The sequence below is a fragment of the Thunnus albacares genome, chromosome 16 (genome assembly GCF_914725855.1).
Source record: "Thunnus albacares chromosome 16, fThuAlb1.1, whole genome shotgun sequence".
In the NCBI taxonomy this organism is placed as follows: domain Eukaryota; kingdom Metazoa; phylum Chordata; class Actinopteri; order Scombriformes; family Scombridae; genus Thunnus; species Thunnus albacares.
The window spans coordinates 6,214,826-6,232,816 of record NC_058121.1 but is presented as its reverse complement, the minus strand read 5'-3'; the positions used below and the strand labels follow the sequence as shown (position 1 = coordinate 6,232,816).

General features: G+C 37.9%; 1 protein-coding gene across 7 annotated transcripts in view; it reads left to right on the top strand.

The window, feature by feature from the left end:
• Window positions 1-17,991, top strand: part of LOC122999541 (DNA (cytosine-5)-methyltransferase 3A-like) — a 62,958-nt gene that overhangs the window by 17,303 nt on the left and 27,664 nt on the right. For 5 of the 7 annotated variants that reach the window (XM_044376511.1, XM_044376508.1, XM_044376509.1 and 2 more), the window contains exons 4-6: window positions 10,411-10,534; window positions 11,001-11,038; window positions 11,187-11,303. The exons of 1 other annotated variant lie outside the window; for it this stretch is intronic. In XM_044376511.1, coding sequence (XP_044232446.1) covers window positions 10,411-10,534; window positions 11,001-11,038; window positions 11,187-11,303 — 279 coding nt within the window. Of the gene's footprint in view, window positions 1-7,641; window positions 8,463-10,410; window positions 10,535-11,000; window positions 11,039-11,186; window positions 11,304-17,991 lie in introns of those variants that run through there. One more of the 7 variants, XM_044376512.1, reaches the window with a different exon arrangement.

Below are 17,991 nucleotides of genomic sequence, written 5' to 3'. Positions count from 1 at the left end.
ACAACAACATATGGAGATATTTGGTGCTCTTTGTTCAGCGGATAGGTTAGAAATAATGCAGGGAGGAACAGTACAAGCAGGAACAGCCACAGTGATGATGATGTTTGATGAAGAGCTGCAGACGACTAGCACACCTCCAACAGGTAAACAGTTTATTTTACTTTGCTGTGCTGTGGAATGGAAAAACACTCACAGTGTATCAGCTCGACTCGCTTCATGGCTCTTCATGACTATCCCCAAAACAATGGAAAAATGCCATAATTTTAGCAGAGCGGAGCAGTGAACGCGCACGCTGTGCGTGGAGCAGATGACCATATAAAGAAATCTGTCACGAGCCGATGTCGACTCGGGCTGAAAGTAGAAAAAACTGTTGGAAACTGAGTGTTCAGAGCAGTCTGAAGCCAGTGCTTTTTGCTCACAGAGGTTACTTCTACATACGTTTATCTCATTATTTGACACTTTGGCCACATTTAATATGAACATCAGACATTGTAACATTATATATATGACTGAAAATAAGGAAAAGCATAATAGGTCCCCTTTAAGTGTCACATGTTAGTGTATAATGAGACAAAGCACTTGCTTTCTCACAACAGCTTTTGTTGATTGCTTTTCCTCTGCTTGTATGTTATACCTTGAGATCCTTTTTTCTACCAGTGTGCCTAAAAATGGAGATTCCTCTTCACATTGACTGGTTGCTGGTCTAACCAGTCCATACTCTCCCCTAACATTTGATGTTAGCTCCATTTCCTCATCAATTTTAACTGTCATCATCTACACCTGTCTGTAAGGCTCCACCCCCCACATTTTCCACCACCTACTCGCTGTTACCACTTTGCTTAAAGTTGAAATTAAAGAAAAACTATGGTTAATTACAAGAAATGTAAAAAAAACCTCTGACCAACGACAACAAGCACATTCAGACAATCAGGCAGGTTCAAAACAAACACCCATGTTAGTAAATAGTTAGTAAATTTATTTGGAACAGAAAACAAAGGTGAACACCAAAATTCTTAATGGTATGAGTCTTAATCACCATGTCACCAGGATGCCCAAGTGAACGGTAAAATTAGAACCCAAACTGGCCATTGTTCTTGGTACTTCCTGGTTCAACTTTGACCTACTGGACATGCATGGTTTTCCTGTGTTTTGAGGGATTATTAGCGACATTACAGGCGCACTCAGTTTTACCTCAAAATAAAGTCAAAATCTGGCCAAACTGCTTGTTTTCAACCTGTATGATTGTCTGATTGCCCCCATGTTTGTTGCCCCCTCATTGTCGCTGCCTACGATTTTTAGTGATGTGGCCGCGCTCCAGATCTCGACAATTTCTTTGGTAAGTACAGTGCAATGAAAATAAAAACGTAAAAAACTGTAGTTTTTCTTTAATTGGTTTTACTACATTTTTTGAGTCACAAATAAATAATAATAATAATTAAAATTGTCTGTTAAGATAGTTTCTTTGTGATGAAGATCTCTTTTGCAAGAGAGATCTGAGAACAAATTACATATAAACAAGATCACGCCTGACGAAAGTCAGTCAGGCTATTATTTATGTATATTTTTCACAAGCAAATCTCAAAGTCTTTTACATTAACACAAAAAACAACAGAACAAGAGAACAAAACCCAGCTTGATCTAACTCAGTGGTCAACGACATATTGAACGTATCTAATGTAGCTTTTGTTGCTCATTATCTACTCTAGTGAGAGCTTTAGTTAACTGGTCACCACCGAATTTAGTATATACATTATAAAAAACGACATATTGGCAGTAATGGGTGGAAGGTGAAATCTGTTCTCACACAGATGCTCATGCTGGATGTTTCTGCTTTTTCAAATATGCATGAGAAAATGTGAGTAAAAGTTGCTCATTGTTCCCATTTCTGCTGTGGTTTTGTAGTTTTAGGGAGCAGCTCTGCTGAGAGAGTTGGAGAGTACTTTTACACAAGATGAACTTGTTTTTCTCAGACGTATGGTTGACTGGGGCTTTGAACTGGAAACCTTCCAATCACCTTTAGGCCAGTGGTAATAAGCTATGAGTGGTGTTACAGAGCTGCATTATTACTGTAATGACCCCACACAGTATATGTCTTCACTCTCACTGACTTCAGTTCTTTGGCAGCTCCTCTCCTCCATATTTCTCTCTACATTCATCTTCTTATCGTGTGTGTGTGTGTGTGCGTGTGTGTTCCTTTTTGCTGTCTGAACTCTGGTAGAATCAGCAAGTCAATATAGCTGATCAAACAATCCCAGACAGAGAGGAATACCGAGTGAGCTACTGTGAGAGTGTGTACCTGTGAGTGTGTGCATTCATGTGTGCAGGAGAGCAGGTCTGATCATGCTTTGATGTCTGAGCTCTGACAAGGTGGGCAGGATTAATGTGGGCCTTGACACATGCACACACACATGCACATATAACACACACACAAACACATGCAGATGTTACACACACAGGACTGCAGATAAAACACACAACAAAACGTCTGCATGTTTGCAGTTTGTTCTACAGTAGTGCAGTAGTAGCAGTATTAGTGGAAGTAGCCAGGTAATGAGAATATTGGCAGTAGTAAGTTGCAGGTAGTAGTGGCAGTGGTTTGAGTAGCAGTAGTTGCAGGAGTAGTAGTAATAAAAAATAAAATAATGACAGTAGTACTAGCAATATAACTAGTAAAGTTAAAGCAATAAAATTGATAGTAAAAGTAGTAATACTATGTGTAGTAGTGGTAGTAGGATTAGTGCTGGTAATAGTACAATAGTTGTAGTAGCAGCACTAGTAGTAGCAAGTAGTAATAGACATTGGTTTTAGTGTATAATAGTAGTAATAGTTGCAGTAGCAGCAGAAACAAAAGTAGCAGTAGTAGTCATATAATAGTTTTAGCAGTAGTAGCAGTAATGGTAGTAGTATATAGTTTTAAATATATACTACATATATATTTCATATATATTTAATATAAATTTAAATATGTATGTATGTTATTGTAAAACTAGTAATAGTAGAACAGTGATTTTTGTTTGCAAAAGTGCAGGCTTGAAACATATTTTTTAAGACAGTTGAGCAAGAATAATAAAAGACCTACACAATGCATGATATTGCTGCAAGGCTGTAATACATAAAATGCAGGTTATCCCACACAGCTATAAACTGTCAGTACCACATGCTTTAACCACGTAGATCAAGGGCAACTTTAATAATCAATTTGAACACGAACAAATCACAAAGGTCAGTTCACTAATTGATCTACTGTGGTTCATGTTTCTTTACAAGACATCAGCCTGATATCTGTAGACTGCTGCTACCTCAACAAACTGAACATCTGGAAACTGTTCAGTCGACTCCTAGCGCTTCAACTCTCGTAACCAGAGATGATACCTCGTCAACTAACACAAACTGAGAGCTCAGATCAGCGTGCAGAGTAATTTTCAGTCTGTCCTTCTCGTAGATGCGACCGTTAAATCCACTATGACATAGCCAGATAGCATGTAGTGTAACTAATCACGTTAAATGGTTACGGGACTGTTGTGACTCAAAACGACCGATGTAGCAACTAGCAGCTTTGTTACTTTTTGACTGAAAACTACCTTTTCATGCATTTTAAAATAGCTCAATTTTACGATTTAGACATTTTGCTTGTAGTAACAACAGTGTAGCAGTATTATCACATGTAGTTGTTGAGGAACATACTTACAACACAGGCCTCTTTCCCAGCGAACAGTGTGTTACCTATTAACTCTCCTTGTCTCTGTTTGTCTCTCTCTCTCACACACACACACACACACACACGCACACACTCACAGTCATGTTTCCATCACTTCAGAGGACATTACATCGACTTACATTCATTTCCTGGAGACTTATCCTAACCTTAACCATAACTACCACATGCCTAACCCTTAACATAACCCTAAATTTACCTTAACTTTAAACCAAGTCTTCACCCTAAAATTAATGGTTTAAGTAAAGGGGACTCGCTTTTTGTCACCGTAAGGGAGGCAAGTCCCCACAACATGACTGTATAAACAGATTTACGTCCCCACAACATGAGGAATACCTGGTACACACCCACACACACACACACACATATACACACACACAGTGTATCCAGGAACAGAGCTATTGTGTGGGGCTCAGGGTGGAGCTGTCAGTGACACTAACTACAGAGAGCAGAGAGGGAGGGAGGGCCTCCTTCACTTTCTCTCCTCCACTCACTCTTCACCTCTATCACACACACACACACACACACACACACACACACACACACACACACACATACTTCTTGCCTGTACACATATTATTAATGGTGATTGTTTCATGGATAAGTAGATTAGCTTCATGGTCCTTAACTATGTCAAACCTCCATTTTTTCTCTTTCCTTTCACACTCATTGCTTCTTATTTTTTCTGGCTGCTGGCTTCTGAGGTGTTGGTCTCTTCCTCTTCCCTCCCTCCTCTCTCCCCCGATTTTCTCTCTTTTTTTTTTTTTGCCACGGGAGCCATGTGTGGAGCAGGTGGTGGGTTTTTTATGCATGTGTGTGTTGCGCTTGTGGCTTCTGCTTAAACACTTCAGAGTAGTTTGAAGAACAGAAGGACTTAAGAGATATTTCCAAACATTTATGTATTATCTTTATAGAGAGCCGAAATCAAATCAGAGCTTCCAGATTCCGCTCCAGGAATAGACTCATAAAAAATCCCATTAACATTTGTAACTATGCTTATAACTAAAAATTCATCCTTGGTACAGAGATTTTCTGGCACAGAGATGTGTGATGATCTAATATTATTGTTTATACAGTATTACATTTTTTTTAGTGGCCTTTAATGACATTGTTTCCCAGATGTTTGCAGGCTAAACATATTTGCTCAACAGAGGATACAAGTCCATGAGTGAATGGGGGGGGGGGGTCGCGGCTAGTTCAGACATGTCTGTAATAACAGCAGGACAGAGAGGAGCAAACACTGTACAAGTTTGTAGACGGCAGAGATTACATCTAGAAAGTTGAAAAATAACTTTTGAAGAAAGCAAACAATGAAAATGTTTGACTTGGTTAAAATAACAAAGATTTAAATTTCTGATAGCAACTGCTGTGGTTAATGTGGAGATTTCTAAGAATATGGAAAGTCAACTACAGGAACACACTTAATTTTTTCAGAAAGACAGATGAAAGAAATGCTAGATTAGAGATTGCACTGAGTGACAGAAGCTAGTGGAACGAAAGCTAACCGGATGTGAATTCATGACTTCAGCTCTCTATATGAACATCATCTCACAGCCACATGTATCAATGCTAACAGAAAAAAACATACATCCACAGACTGTTGTTAAACTTCTAATGCACTTCAGTGAGGCTGAACTATAATTATTGAAACTTGAACTTGGACTAAGCATGACTTGATAACCAGAGTTTCTATTTTCTCTTGTATGCAGCTTAGTCTGGGGTTTACGTTCTGCGCCAAAACCACAAAGGTCACAGAGAGATTGTGGAAAAACTGTGGTTGTGTTAGGAGTGTTTGACAAAAAAGTGTCATGCCTTGTGGCTGGTAGATAAAAAAATAACTTTTTGGGGGCTAAAAGTGAAATTGCTTTCATATTACAACTAACGCTGCAAATAATAGAGCTTTGTTGAGGTCCTGAAAAAATTACCTTAAAATCCTCTACAGTGTTGCAAACTACACAGATTAAACTAGTTTTCTAACAAATCATTAAAACCCAGGTTACTGGGGAAGTTGGATTACTGCAACCCCATGTGAAAACCTTAATCAAATGTTTACCTTAATCTAGGTATTCACGGTTACTTAACTACTGAACTATTACTTAAAAAATCTCGCAGTAAAAAAAAACACAAAGAAGATGCTAAAGAAAGTACTAAATAGTAGAAAGTGCTAAATCTTTTTGGTTTCTGTCCTTTTCTCTTTTTCATAAACTGGCTTTTGTTAGTTGAGTGTCTTAGTATGTCAGCAGAGATTAATATCTTTGCATTTCAGGTTCTATTTATGGGAAAGCTTCCAGACCCAAATGGGACACTTAATTAGTGATTTAATTTAAGACAGGTGTGCTGAATAGCTGTCAACAGTGCTGGCGAGAGAAACAATACAATGTGTTGTATGCTGCAGCTGACTAATTACAGTGATTAAGACCATTTTCAGGATAATAAATCAAACATATTTTAAATTTGTATTTATTAATTAATTTACGCTTACACCTGAAATGCTAAAATTCTGTATATGTATGTTTCTGCCTGATCGGGTATCAACCAATGTGCAGTTTGAGGGGGTTCACATAGCCTGATTAAGTTTCTAAATAATTGGCCTCGCGATTTCTGGCATGTCAGAAACTTCAGTTGGCTGTCCTGTATGGAGCTAATTTCCTGCCAAAACTTAACAAACAAACAAAACGTGTTTTACAAATGCCCTACGATTCACTAACAAACGTAGTATGGTTTGAACACTGTTAGTTGCACGTTTAAACTGACTCATAGTGCCGCCTGTTGTTCTATCAGAAATATGTTGTGTATTTGTTTGATAGGTATGTTTTGTATTTGCAAACCACACTGTGTTTGTTAGTGAATCATAGGGCATTTGTAAAACATGTTTTGCTGTTTGTTAAGTTTTGGCAGAAAGTTAGCTCCATGGCCTTGCAGTTTGAGCAGTTCCACAGTCCAAAATCCCACGACTGCTGTCAAAACATGCATTTTAAAGTATAATGATCTTGTTTTAATATTATTCCAATAGTATTATACATGTTGTGGTTAAAACTGTAGTCTGACTGAGACCGCTGTGATATTAAAACTGAACTTCTCAACAGAACAGGCAGATCATCCTGTCAATGTCTTCCAGCTCGATCCATATTTTTCTTTTTTTTACTGCTCAATTGATCCGTACAGCGTGAGAATAAAAATCACTGTGCAGAAAGGCAGATTAAAACGCGTAGTGTGAGTTTACACAACATGCACGACTAAAAACACACAGCATCTGCCCAGTTTAAGGTGCTATACAAATATAGTTGAGTTGATTTGATCAGAGATAAATGTAGACATTTGCTACATCTTTTACTCTTTGAAGAATGAGACCTCTGTAGACTACACAAGCAAATAGTGAACATAATCATAAGAGATCTTTCAGTAAATGCTTTAACAATCAACACTTTTGTGATTTTTCAGTAGGTAAGGTTAGGTAAGGTTCCTGTTTTGTCTTATTTGCATTTAGAAGTATATTCGCCTGAGTGAAAAATAGCAAACTAGAAACTAGGAATAGCTACTTTGGCCAACATGGCCACAGTAGCTAACCCTAGTAATAACAGCTGTTAGCTAGCAAAACCAAAGCAAATAACACAAATAATGAAGAATATTAAAATTAATGAGAAACTCATTAAAATGAGGCATACTCTAACTGAAGTTGAAACATGTTTAGCTTGTGCACTGTATGTAGCCTATGTATGCACTATGCATTACCTCCAAAGGTCAGACTGAAAATAGGAACAGCTACACATATTGGCTTGTCTGCACACATTTCTTGTGTGTTTGTGTCTGCTACAGTGTAAATAATATGCAATGCACCTTAAACGGTTACTTTAGTTATATCTAAAGCCATCATGCTTTTATTTTCCTTATTTACGGCATATTAGTATGCTTATTTTATTATTTTTGGGGCACTATTGTTTTATTGTTTGCTACATCCTGTTCTCTGCTCAGCCTTCCCTCGGGTATCATCAGAGTTTCATGCAATCCGAAAACTGTCCTTCATTGATGAGTTCAGGTTAGAGTCTGTCAGCTGAGGAGTAAAGTCAGGTACTTTCCACAAAGTCTTTGACTCAAGATCAAGGTTACACATCTAGAGGAGATACTGAGAGAAGAGGAAGTTCAGTAAGCAAGAAAGTGTGAAAAAAAGACCCACAATAAACCACTAGTTTATGTACTGTATGAAGTACTACGTATGTGTGTGTGTGTTTGTGAATTCAGCCCTCATTATGACTAATTCTAATAGTGTCTTCCAAGTCGATGCACGGTTGGCTTGTTTGTGGCGACGAGTGTTGGGTGATATCTGTGCAGTAAGTCTTTACATGAAATTAAATGCTCTCAGTACAACTTTAAAGCTGCATTAAGCAATCAAATAACTTCCTGTAATGTGACTCAACATTCCAGTCTGCGGCTCCGTGCAAATTCTGGCAGCTTTCAGGCCATAGTTTTGGTTTTCCTTCGGCCCAAATCAACCCAAACATTGCACCTGCTCTCAGCCTACAAGCTCACACAAGCCGACTGTCACTTCCTGTACAGTGGTAAATGGCGGAGAGGCGAAAGTTAACAAGTGGCGGAAGAACGTCGAACATATATAGCAATCCAAAGACATCCAGATATTTTTCTCAGGAATTGGGGGACCAAACCAGGGCTGAAATGCATTTACATTGGACAGGCGGCCAAAAAGACGACTGCAATGGAAAGTCCATGTTCCTCTGTCTCTGCTGAATGTGTAAGTAGTCAGTTGTTTGCTACAACATTAGCAGTATGAGCTGATATAGTATCACGACTCATTGCTGAGTCTTTTTGCCTCCTAATGGTCAGAAATTGCTTAATGCAGCTTTAATTTTATATCCTGGGGTTAAACAATAAATGTTAAGGCCATGTGTTCGCATCAAGGACACGTGATGGTATTGCATGTGCACAAGACAGAGACTGGTGCACTCATTTTGATTTCATATTAAAGCATAAGATGACACATTTTACTCAGATCTTGGTTAATTTGTACCATTGTTTTGATTGTTTTGTGCACACAGTTTTTAAATTCATGTGAGCTAAGTTATTGCTGTTATTAGGTTTCCACAATAATTAAAATGTGCATATTTTTGGAAGCACATGCTTGATTTTACTTAGCAAGTGTTTGAAAGTGTTTGAATTTAGTTGATTACTTTGATTTATTAAGTTTGAATGTGATGTGCTTTTTTACTTGTTATGCCATTTACGTATTTACATGGAGTCTATGAAATGTTTAAAATCGAAATATCTTTTTTATTTTTTCAGTAAAGTTTATTTCTTGATTTATTTGTCCCAGTGAACATGTTGCTTTTCACATTTTAACATTTGTAGAATATATAGTTAAAACAAGCTTGTAATGAGAGCTAATATCACTAGCATTCCTATTTTTAGGTAAAATAAACTTTATTTTTTGTTTCATCAAAGCATCATCTACCGCCAGCTCTGTAATGTGATGCAGTATTGTCAGTAAGAAACAAATGAAAATTTCTGCCATTTACATGCAGACTGGAAGGGAAAAACCCTGCTGGTCTTTTAGAGCTCGACCCTGCATAAACTTTCAGAATGGGGTTGATGTAATGGCACATGTATGTCTCTATACATGCATATATTTACTTGGAATAACTTTACAAAAGGGCAAGAGCACATAAACACACACCAAAAAATATATTTTGGTCTATATGTGGGAAGTTTTTGGGCACTAAAAGCATTTAAATGCCACCAAAAATCCACCTATGGAAGAAAACGTTCTGCCCCTGCATTGAGTATTCTGTGTTAGAAGTGTGTGTTGGTGTAACAGTCTGCCCTGAGGCCCTTTTACTCACCTTTTGTGCCTTTTTATAGCCCTTCTCACCTGCTCATTACAGTCTTTGTGGGCTTGTTACACTAGCTAGCGTTAGCGTAGCCTTTGAGCTTGACATTCACCCTTGCTCTCCACCTTTTAACTACTCATCTATAAAATCTGTTAGCCTGTTAGCAACACACACACATAAAAACCCCGCTGGCCTTTTAGAGTGGACACATGTGTAGGACACCTACACATGATTAGAGTTTAGCATCATTAATGCTGGTGAGCTAATGGATAAACCATTGAATTAGAAATTGGCTTATAAACAGAGACTGTTTGGGTGCATAATTAAACAAACTGCGTGCTGTCATCTAAATGTTTTGCAGTGTAATTACAATACTTATGTTTGAAATTTATTAAAATTTAAAACAAAACAACTTTCATGAAATAGTATTTTTTGATTTTCATAGCGGTTATTTGACATTTTATGTAATTTTAACGAATGGTTAGTATCATTTGACACAAAGATTTCCACCCACATGTGCTCATTAATCATTACACATTAAACAACATCAATACTCCCCTTCTCATCTCATAAGTGTGTGTGTGTGTGTTAATGGGATTATTACACTGATCCTATGCAGACACTCTCTGCTGGACGTACCTGCTCTGCATTGTACTAACAAGGGCAGACTAATAGGTATGTGCGTGTTTTGCGGTAGCTCTTTGATTGTGTGTGTATGCATGTGTTTTATGTGTGTAATATAAGGCCTGTACATGTGTGTGTACAATTATTATGTCTGTGGAGTCCTTTGATGAGTCTAGACGAGGGCAAGCAGCAGTTTTCTCAGACATAGACTGTGCTTCGTCTGTTTCCCAGGAGATGGCGACCTCTGACCCCTGTGCAAACGCCCCCCCAACGCCGCCTGAGGAGCCGGAGCCCTCCCCCTCCCCTCGCAAGAAACGCGGGCGTCGGAAACTCGAGCAAACCGAGAAGAATAAGGGTATAGATTTAATGCAAAGTCATATTATTGTAGTAGTATGACTTTGCTTGTTGTTAGTCAGTTAACATATTTACTTTTGTGGAAACATTTTCTCATATGGGATTTAAGTTTGAAGGAAAATTTGCTGAAACTGAGAGCAAAGTATATAAGTAAAATGTCTAATTTATCTACAGAAGCCTTTGATTTAAGTATAGAGTAGCTAACTTGCTAACATTTTGGATGTTTGATGGTCATGATGTGTCTAATTTATAAAAAATGAATCACCCACAAGTCTTCAACAGCACTTGTCAGTTTACCTGAAATTTTAATTGCCAAATAACTTCCAGATTTCATTGTTTAAAGGCATTTCAACTTTAAATATGGATGCCAGAGAAAAGTGATGAAAACCATGAGTTTACCTCCTCATTAAACCTCTAGTTAAATCTGTACAAATGGGCCATTTCCTGTAACTTTTCTTCTCGTGCAGACGAACCAGATGACAGAAACTGCGACTCCCCCAGAGAGGTGAGTAAACCAGTACCTAAACCACCTCTGATGCTTTTTTTTTTTTTTTTTTAACATCCGAAAATGAAACTAACCACTCTCATAGTACAAGCAGATTTAAGAGTATAGTAAGTGTATAGAAAGCTGTTTTGTGGCTGTGTGTGTGCAGGGTGAGACTGGGAGGCTGCGGAGGAGGCCAGTTCCCAGAGTGACTTTCCAGGCTGGAGATCCGTACTACATCAGCAGGAGACAGAAAGAAGAATGGCTCAGCCGCTGGAAGATGGAGGTGGGAGAGAGACAGGACTCTGTCTGTGTGAATTTGTAGCTACAGCAGAATGGAGGCTTTAATTTCTTTTTAGAACCCAATCAGAATAAAAACACCTCATGTAAACACTGCAATCAGACTAAACTAGCTTATTAGGAAGGGAAAATTCCTTCTGCTGTTGTGTGAAAAGGGTGGTTTAAACACTTTTAACAGATCATAATTTGTCATGTAAACACTCCTCCTGACTACTTTTTAATTTTGGAATATCTTTGTTCTTTATAATGTAAAACAAAATTTAATTGGCTGACATATCTGCAGAAAGAATCTGCAGATGGGAACTTTGTGTTGTAAAGCAACCAAAATAGTGCAGCAGTCAGTTGTGGTTTGCTTTGTGTAGTTCTCATTACAAGGCAAAGGGAAATCCCCTTAAACTTGCATAACATTTTCATGTGATAGGGATTTATTTAAATATATGCTATTTCTGTTAAATGCGCATTTTTCTCAAATAAAAAAGACAGCAGTCAAATGCCATGTCATAAAAAAATGAGTTTTGAGGACTGTTTGTACAATTTAAAAAAAAAAAACTATCAGGGAATCAATACATTTCATAAACTTTAACAGGTTTGCACATTTAAATGACAGAGCTTTATTTTAGAGCAATTAATTGCCTTTAGTCAAGGTTACCTGTATTTTTTAGAGCCTATCTTCAGCATATTTTATACTGGACACTCATCTGTTTTGGGTCAAACTGTAGCTGTAAACAGCACCAAATTGTTGACATCTAGATTGACATCTATATTTTTTTGTCAATTTTGTCATCAAGTTCTTTGTTGAACTTGTATTTATCGTTTGACATTTTTTGCAGCCTTCATCACACACTTTTGTTTTGCCGTTTTCCTGCCCGTTGCTGCTCTTGAGAGTTTATTTGTTTACACTGGAAGGGAGTGGACTTCCTTTCTATACAAACACACAACTGGCTGGTGGAAAGTGAACTGTATTGTTTCAATTTGATTGGCTTTTTGCAGTGACACTAAACCTAGCATTTGACACAATGAAGTGCCAATGAAACTGAAAATGTTGTTTTGTTTTTCAGTGGCTACAAATTCCTGTCATACATCATCTGTCTATTCAGGACAATCTAAATTTGGTTGATTTAAAAATGCACTGCCCTAAAGTGTAGCAGTACTGTACTTTTTTGTCCAACCTACCCTCATAGCCCTATCAGATGGGCTCAAATACCTTTCATTGTAACAGTTACAGTTGATAGATGGGGTGGATTTCATGGGAATATTTGATAGTATTTCACTGGAGAGGAAACACAGTTGCTGTGGTAAATCCATGGCATGTGAATCTGTACAAGAAATAGTGATCCTGGGATTGTCAACGTTTAGTTTTGGTCTCTTTGTTATGTTGGTTTGGTATGTATATGCATATATATATTTATATGTAGTATATTAGGTCAAATTTACATTCATACTACTACCACATGGGCTGGCAGGAGCTTCATGTTTCAGTCCATTACTTGTAGCTCTATTTTGACACAGAGGTCATGTCCTCAGTTAAATTTCTGGGAGTCTGGTGGGATTAATGACATCAAATGGAGTTATACCTATAGAGAGAGCGTTGAAACATCATTTAGATATGTGAGGGCTTGATTAATCAATAAGTAATCTAAAACAATTTTAAAACGACATTACATTTGGTGAAGGCCACGTAATGACTGGTTAGGACCTAAACCTAGACTTCAGAGTTGTTAGTTTTAACTTGGGACTTAGGGCTGCAACTAACAATTATTTTCATTATCAATTAATCTGTTGTTGATTTTCTCAATTAAGGATTCATATTTTGGTTTATAAACTTTTATCACTTTTTCCCAAAACTCAAGATGACATCCTCAAATGTTCCAACCAACAATCCACAACCAAAAGATATTCAGTTAACTGTCACAGAGGACTAAAGAAACCAGAACATATTGACATTTAAGGAACTGGAACTATAGAATTGTGGCTTTTTTTCTTAAGAAATGACTCAAAACAATTAATCAGTTATCAAAAAAGTTGACTAACCATTGCAGCTCTATGTTTTTTTAAATTGCGATGAAAGATCATTTCAACAAATTTGGTTGGTGGCTGGTCGAAAATGTCTGAAGTGGTTTGGACTCTGACTGTGGCCCTGTTGCTTATTCATTTATAGTGTTGCAACTGAAACTGAGGCACATCCTGTGCAGTCAGTCTGTCATGGCAGGGAGGTTACTGATTATTGTGACTGTAAATACACTAAAGATCAGCCCGACACCTGTTTGTAGCCATATTTGACTCTTAATTTCACTCCTTAACATAACTATGTGGATAAAAAGTGTTTTACCAAGACCTAATTTCTATGTTTTCAAATAAGCTTTTCATTCTACCCACTGGTAACTGCAGAAGTACCTCCTGGGGTACCAGTACCCTTTGTTGGGAATCTCCTGTAAGGTGTACCAAAGTGGGCCCAATGCTGATAGCTGGTGCAGGTTTGACTAGATTCTCTCCATATTAGGAAAACAAAACAGAAGCAAGACAAAACACAACACACTGCAGTTTTCTATCATCCTTGAAAGTCAAAGATAAGAGGTTTTTCATGCATACACATGTAAAATATTTTATCTGGTACCAGTGTATTGAAAACATACTGTGTCACTGGAGAAAATGCTGTGGTTCTATGCTGTAACCTAGCAAGGGAGTGAGTGTGAGTAAATGTAGATGCAAGAAAGTGTGTGTTTGCGTGTGTGTGTAGACAGGATGTGCATGTGGTCATGAAAGGGAGAGAGAAAGCCATACAGACTGATTGACAGGCAGGCTGAGATATGAAAGTGTGTGTGAAAGCCAAGAAAGAGTGCGTGAGAGAAAAGAGACTGAAAGACCAACAGAGCAGGCAGCAACCTCGTGTGGCTGCAGTTTCCTCTTTCTTTTGTTTGAACTTCAGAGAGATGTGTGACAAGAGATCACCTGAGAAGATTAAAAAAAAGCAGCTTTATTTTGCGATTAACCCTCAATATGATTAGTATTAGTTAGGTATTAATTAATCTTGGATTTGTAACCAAAAGCAGATCAATATTAATTAGGCCATGCATGATTGAATCATATTTAAACACACTTTCTAGTTGGTCAAACTCAGACCAGCTTGTGTCTTCAGACTGCAGATTGTTCTATGTGCATATGACAGATGGAGAGAGAGAGAGGTAGAGCATGTGTTACTTCCTGTCAACAGTGTCTTCTTACTTAATGACTCATCATCCACTCTCAAGCCACGAGCAATGTGTGTTTTGCATGAATGTAGTGAAAGAAATTGAGGCAAAAAGGTAGGTTTTCTTCTCTTAACCTAATTTTAAAGAAAAAGAAAAAACACAGATTCAAAGGAAGGACAGAAGTTTAACAATAAAGATGAGCAGAAGGGAAAATATGAGCTCATGTACAATGCTATGAATGAAAGAAAGGAAGGAAGTGCACAAGCATGAGGGCAGTAATGGAAAATAAGTATTCAGATCCTTTTCTTAAGTGAAAGCATCAATACAAGTAAAAAGCCCTGTGTTCAAAAGTCTGCAGAAGTGAAAGTACAGAAGTATACTACATTATTAGATTGTTAATACTGATGCATCAGTGTAAACAGCATTTTATTGTTGCAGCTGGTCATGGTGGAGCTAGTACTTTATATATAGTGAAGCATCTTACAGAACTGCAACAATTCATCAATGAATCTATTAGTTGATTGTCAGAAAATTAATCAGCAACTATTTTGTTACTAGATAAATTTTCTACAGACAAAAATATCAAAAGTCTTTGATTCAGTCTCTCAAATGTGAATATTTTCTGGTTTCTTTTGTCTTTTATGATAGTAAAGTAAATATCTTTGGGTTGTGGACATTTGAGGACGTTACCTTGGGCTTTGGGAAACATTTACCATTTTAAAGATCAAACAATTAATTGATTAATTAAGAAAGTAATTATTAGTTGCAGCCCTAGTGAGAAGAAATAGAGATGTAGATGTAGAGTAAAAACAGGAAGGAAAGCAGACAAGAAAATAAAGGTAGGAGAGAAAAGAGAAAGTGAAAAGAGTAAACAGAGATGTAAAGCAAGAAGGGAGACAGATATCGACAAAGTGAGCGTGTGAAAGAAAAGAAAGACAAACTGAGAGAAAGTATCTGTACATTTATGTGTGTGTGTTTGTGTTTGACAGAAAGGGAGAAGGGGGGTTGAAATCAGTGACGGAGACAGAGGTTAACCAGTTCCAGGTTTCTGCGTGTGTGTGTGTATTTACTCTGTCAGTCAGTTGAACTGCAGCCAGCTGTTAACACCCCCATCAATATCCCATCTCACTGCTTTCTGAAGGAAGTCTTTTCCATTTTGGGATAAAAATAAAGAAAATCTGGCATCTTCTCAGCTCATGTCTAAAGTTATAGCCAAGAAAATAAATACTCAGAGGGGGTATAGTGTGCTGTATATATTAGAACGTGCATTTTTTTTCCCCTCGCTGTAGAAAATGCACTGCCTTAACCTCAACTTGTGCTGATTTAACTTAGCAAGTCACACGCTGTGCACGCACTCAGCTGTGATTTCGTTTTGACCTCTAACCACTCAATGAAACACAGTGTAGGTCAGATTCATCATTTTCAAAACTTTCAGCAAAGATCCAGAAAATTAAAGGTACCCTGTTGTGTTGTCTTGTTTGCAAACACAATTATTTTTACATTCAGTTTTTCTCACCTAAATGTATTTTTGAGGCCTAACAAATGTTTTGAATGCATTTCCTTCCAGATAAAACATTTGCAAAGCCAATTATTTGGAATATTTTAAACCTGCATAAAAAGACAACTATTCCTGCAGCTCTACAGAGCCTTTTAGTCTCTTTAAGCTCATTGTTTTGGTTTTACTCTATAGTTCAGTCTCACTACACTCATCAACCTTGTTTCCAGCCACAGGAGGCAGCTGCTTTCAGCAAAAAAGGCGCCTTAAACAAAATGTATGCTACCTGCCCAGCACCAGTTAGCAGACAGACAAAGTTAGCAACTAGCTGGTGAAGAAAGTGAGAGAAAGCTGAGTGTTTCTCTCAGACGTTGGTGGAGACCCAATATTGGATTTGCCAGATACAGGACTCTAAATAAATGCTAATGTTGCTCTGTGTCTGCTGGATGTGTAAATAGTAGAGCTGCAAGGATTAGTCAATTAATCGATCAGCTGACAATTATGAAATTAATCGCCAACTATTTTGATAAGAGATTAATTATTTTGAGTCATTTTTTAAGAAAAAAAAGTCAAATTCTCTGATTCCAGCTTCTCATATATGAAACATTTCTGGTTTCTTTAGTCTTCTTTGATAGTAAACTGAATATCTTTGGGTTGTGGTTGAAGACGTCACCTTGGGCTTTGGGAAACAGTGATCGACATTTTTCACCATTTTCTAACACTTTATGGACCAAATAACCAACTGATAAATTGAGAAAATTATCGACAGATTAATTAATATTTAAAATGATCGTTAGTTGCAGCCCTAGTAAATAGGCAATTGTTTGCGATTCCCCAAAAACACTTTTAAATGTCAGGGTTTTGTATCTGTTGGCTTTGTGTGGAGGTATTCTGCCCCCTAGTGGCCAAAAAAGAGTAAATCAGTGCAGCTTTAAAGGACCAGTGTGCACGATTGAGTGGCCTCTAGTGGAACGGATTTGGCAGAAATGGATTATAATATTCATAAGTATGGGATTGTATAATCCCATGACAATAAGAATTGTGTTTTTATTACCTTAGAATGAGACTTTTATATCTACATAGGGAGTGCATCCTCTTCCACGGAGCCCGCCATGTTGCACTGCTATGTTTCTACAGAAGCCCAAACACTGGCTCCAGAAAGGGTCTTGTGCATTTTTTGTGAATTTTGCAGCCAATATAGGTTCTCCTACACACCTGAAAGGAGAGGGGGCAGAGAGGGGTATTCGGTTGGTTGTAATCTGCAAACTCACCGCTAGATGCCACTAAATCTTACACACTGGTCCTTTAAATAAGAGATTTTACTGGACTCAACTCATCAGAGTAGTAAATGAAAAGTGCTCCACCCACTTGAAACATTCAGTATAGACATGGAGCTTTACTTTATTTTCCTCCCTGTAACTCTTGACTGTCTCATGTGACTTGTGTTTCACAGTAATGTGTATGCCTGTGTGTGTACATCTGTGTGTGTATGCATGTGAGGTCCTGACCCTAACACATCCTATTGCCTTGTCAACTCTGAGGCTTATGTAATCTTTGACCTCGATGCACGTACAGACCTCATACACACACACACATGTAAACACTAGCAAGGATTATGTATGTGTGTGTGTTGTCGTCGTCATCACCACCTTAAACCCCCGGGGCTACCAGACATAACTCTACACCACCACTCACTGTGTGTTGTGGAAGTTCACCTAAGCATCTGTTAGGTGAAGGAGCCAGTAAATCACACACTTTACTGCTGGCCAATCAGCAGAGAGCGAGAGGGTAAAGAAGGCTCGAGGGCTTGAATGTAGCAGAGGAGACACACAGAGAGGGAAGTGTAGGTGGAAGAGGAGGAGAAGGAGGTGAGAGAAAGACAGACAAAGAAAATGACAGAGAGAAAGAGAGCCAGGGAGGAACACTGCCATGTCCGGTCTGTAAGTGATTTCATTTTTTTTTCACATGTGCGTGTGTTGCAACTCTATAAA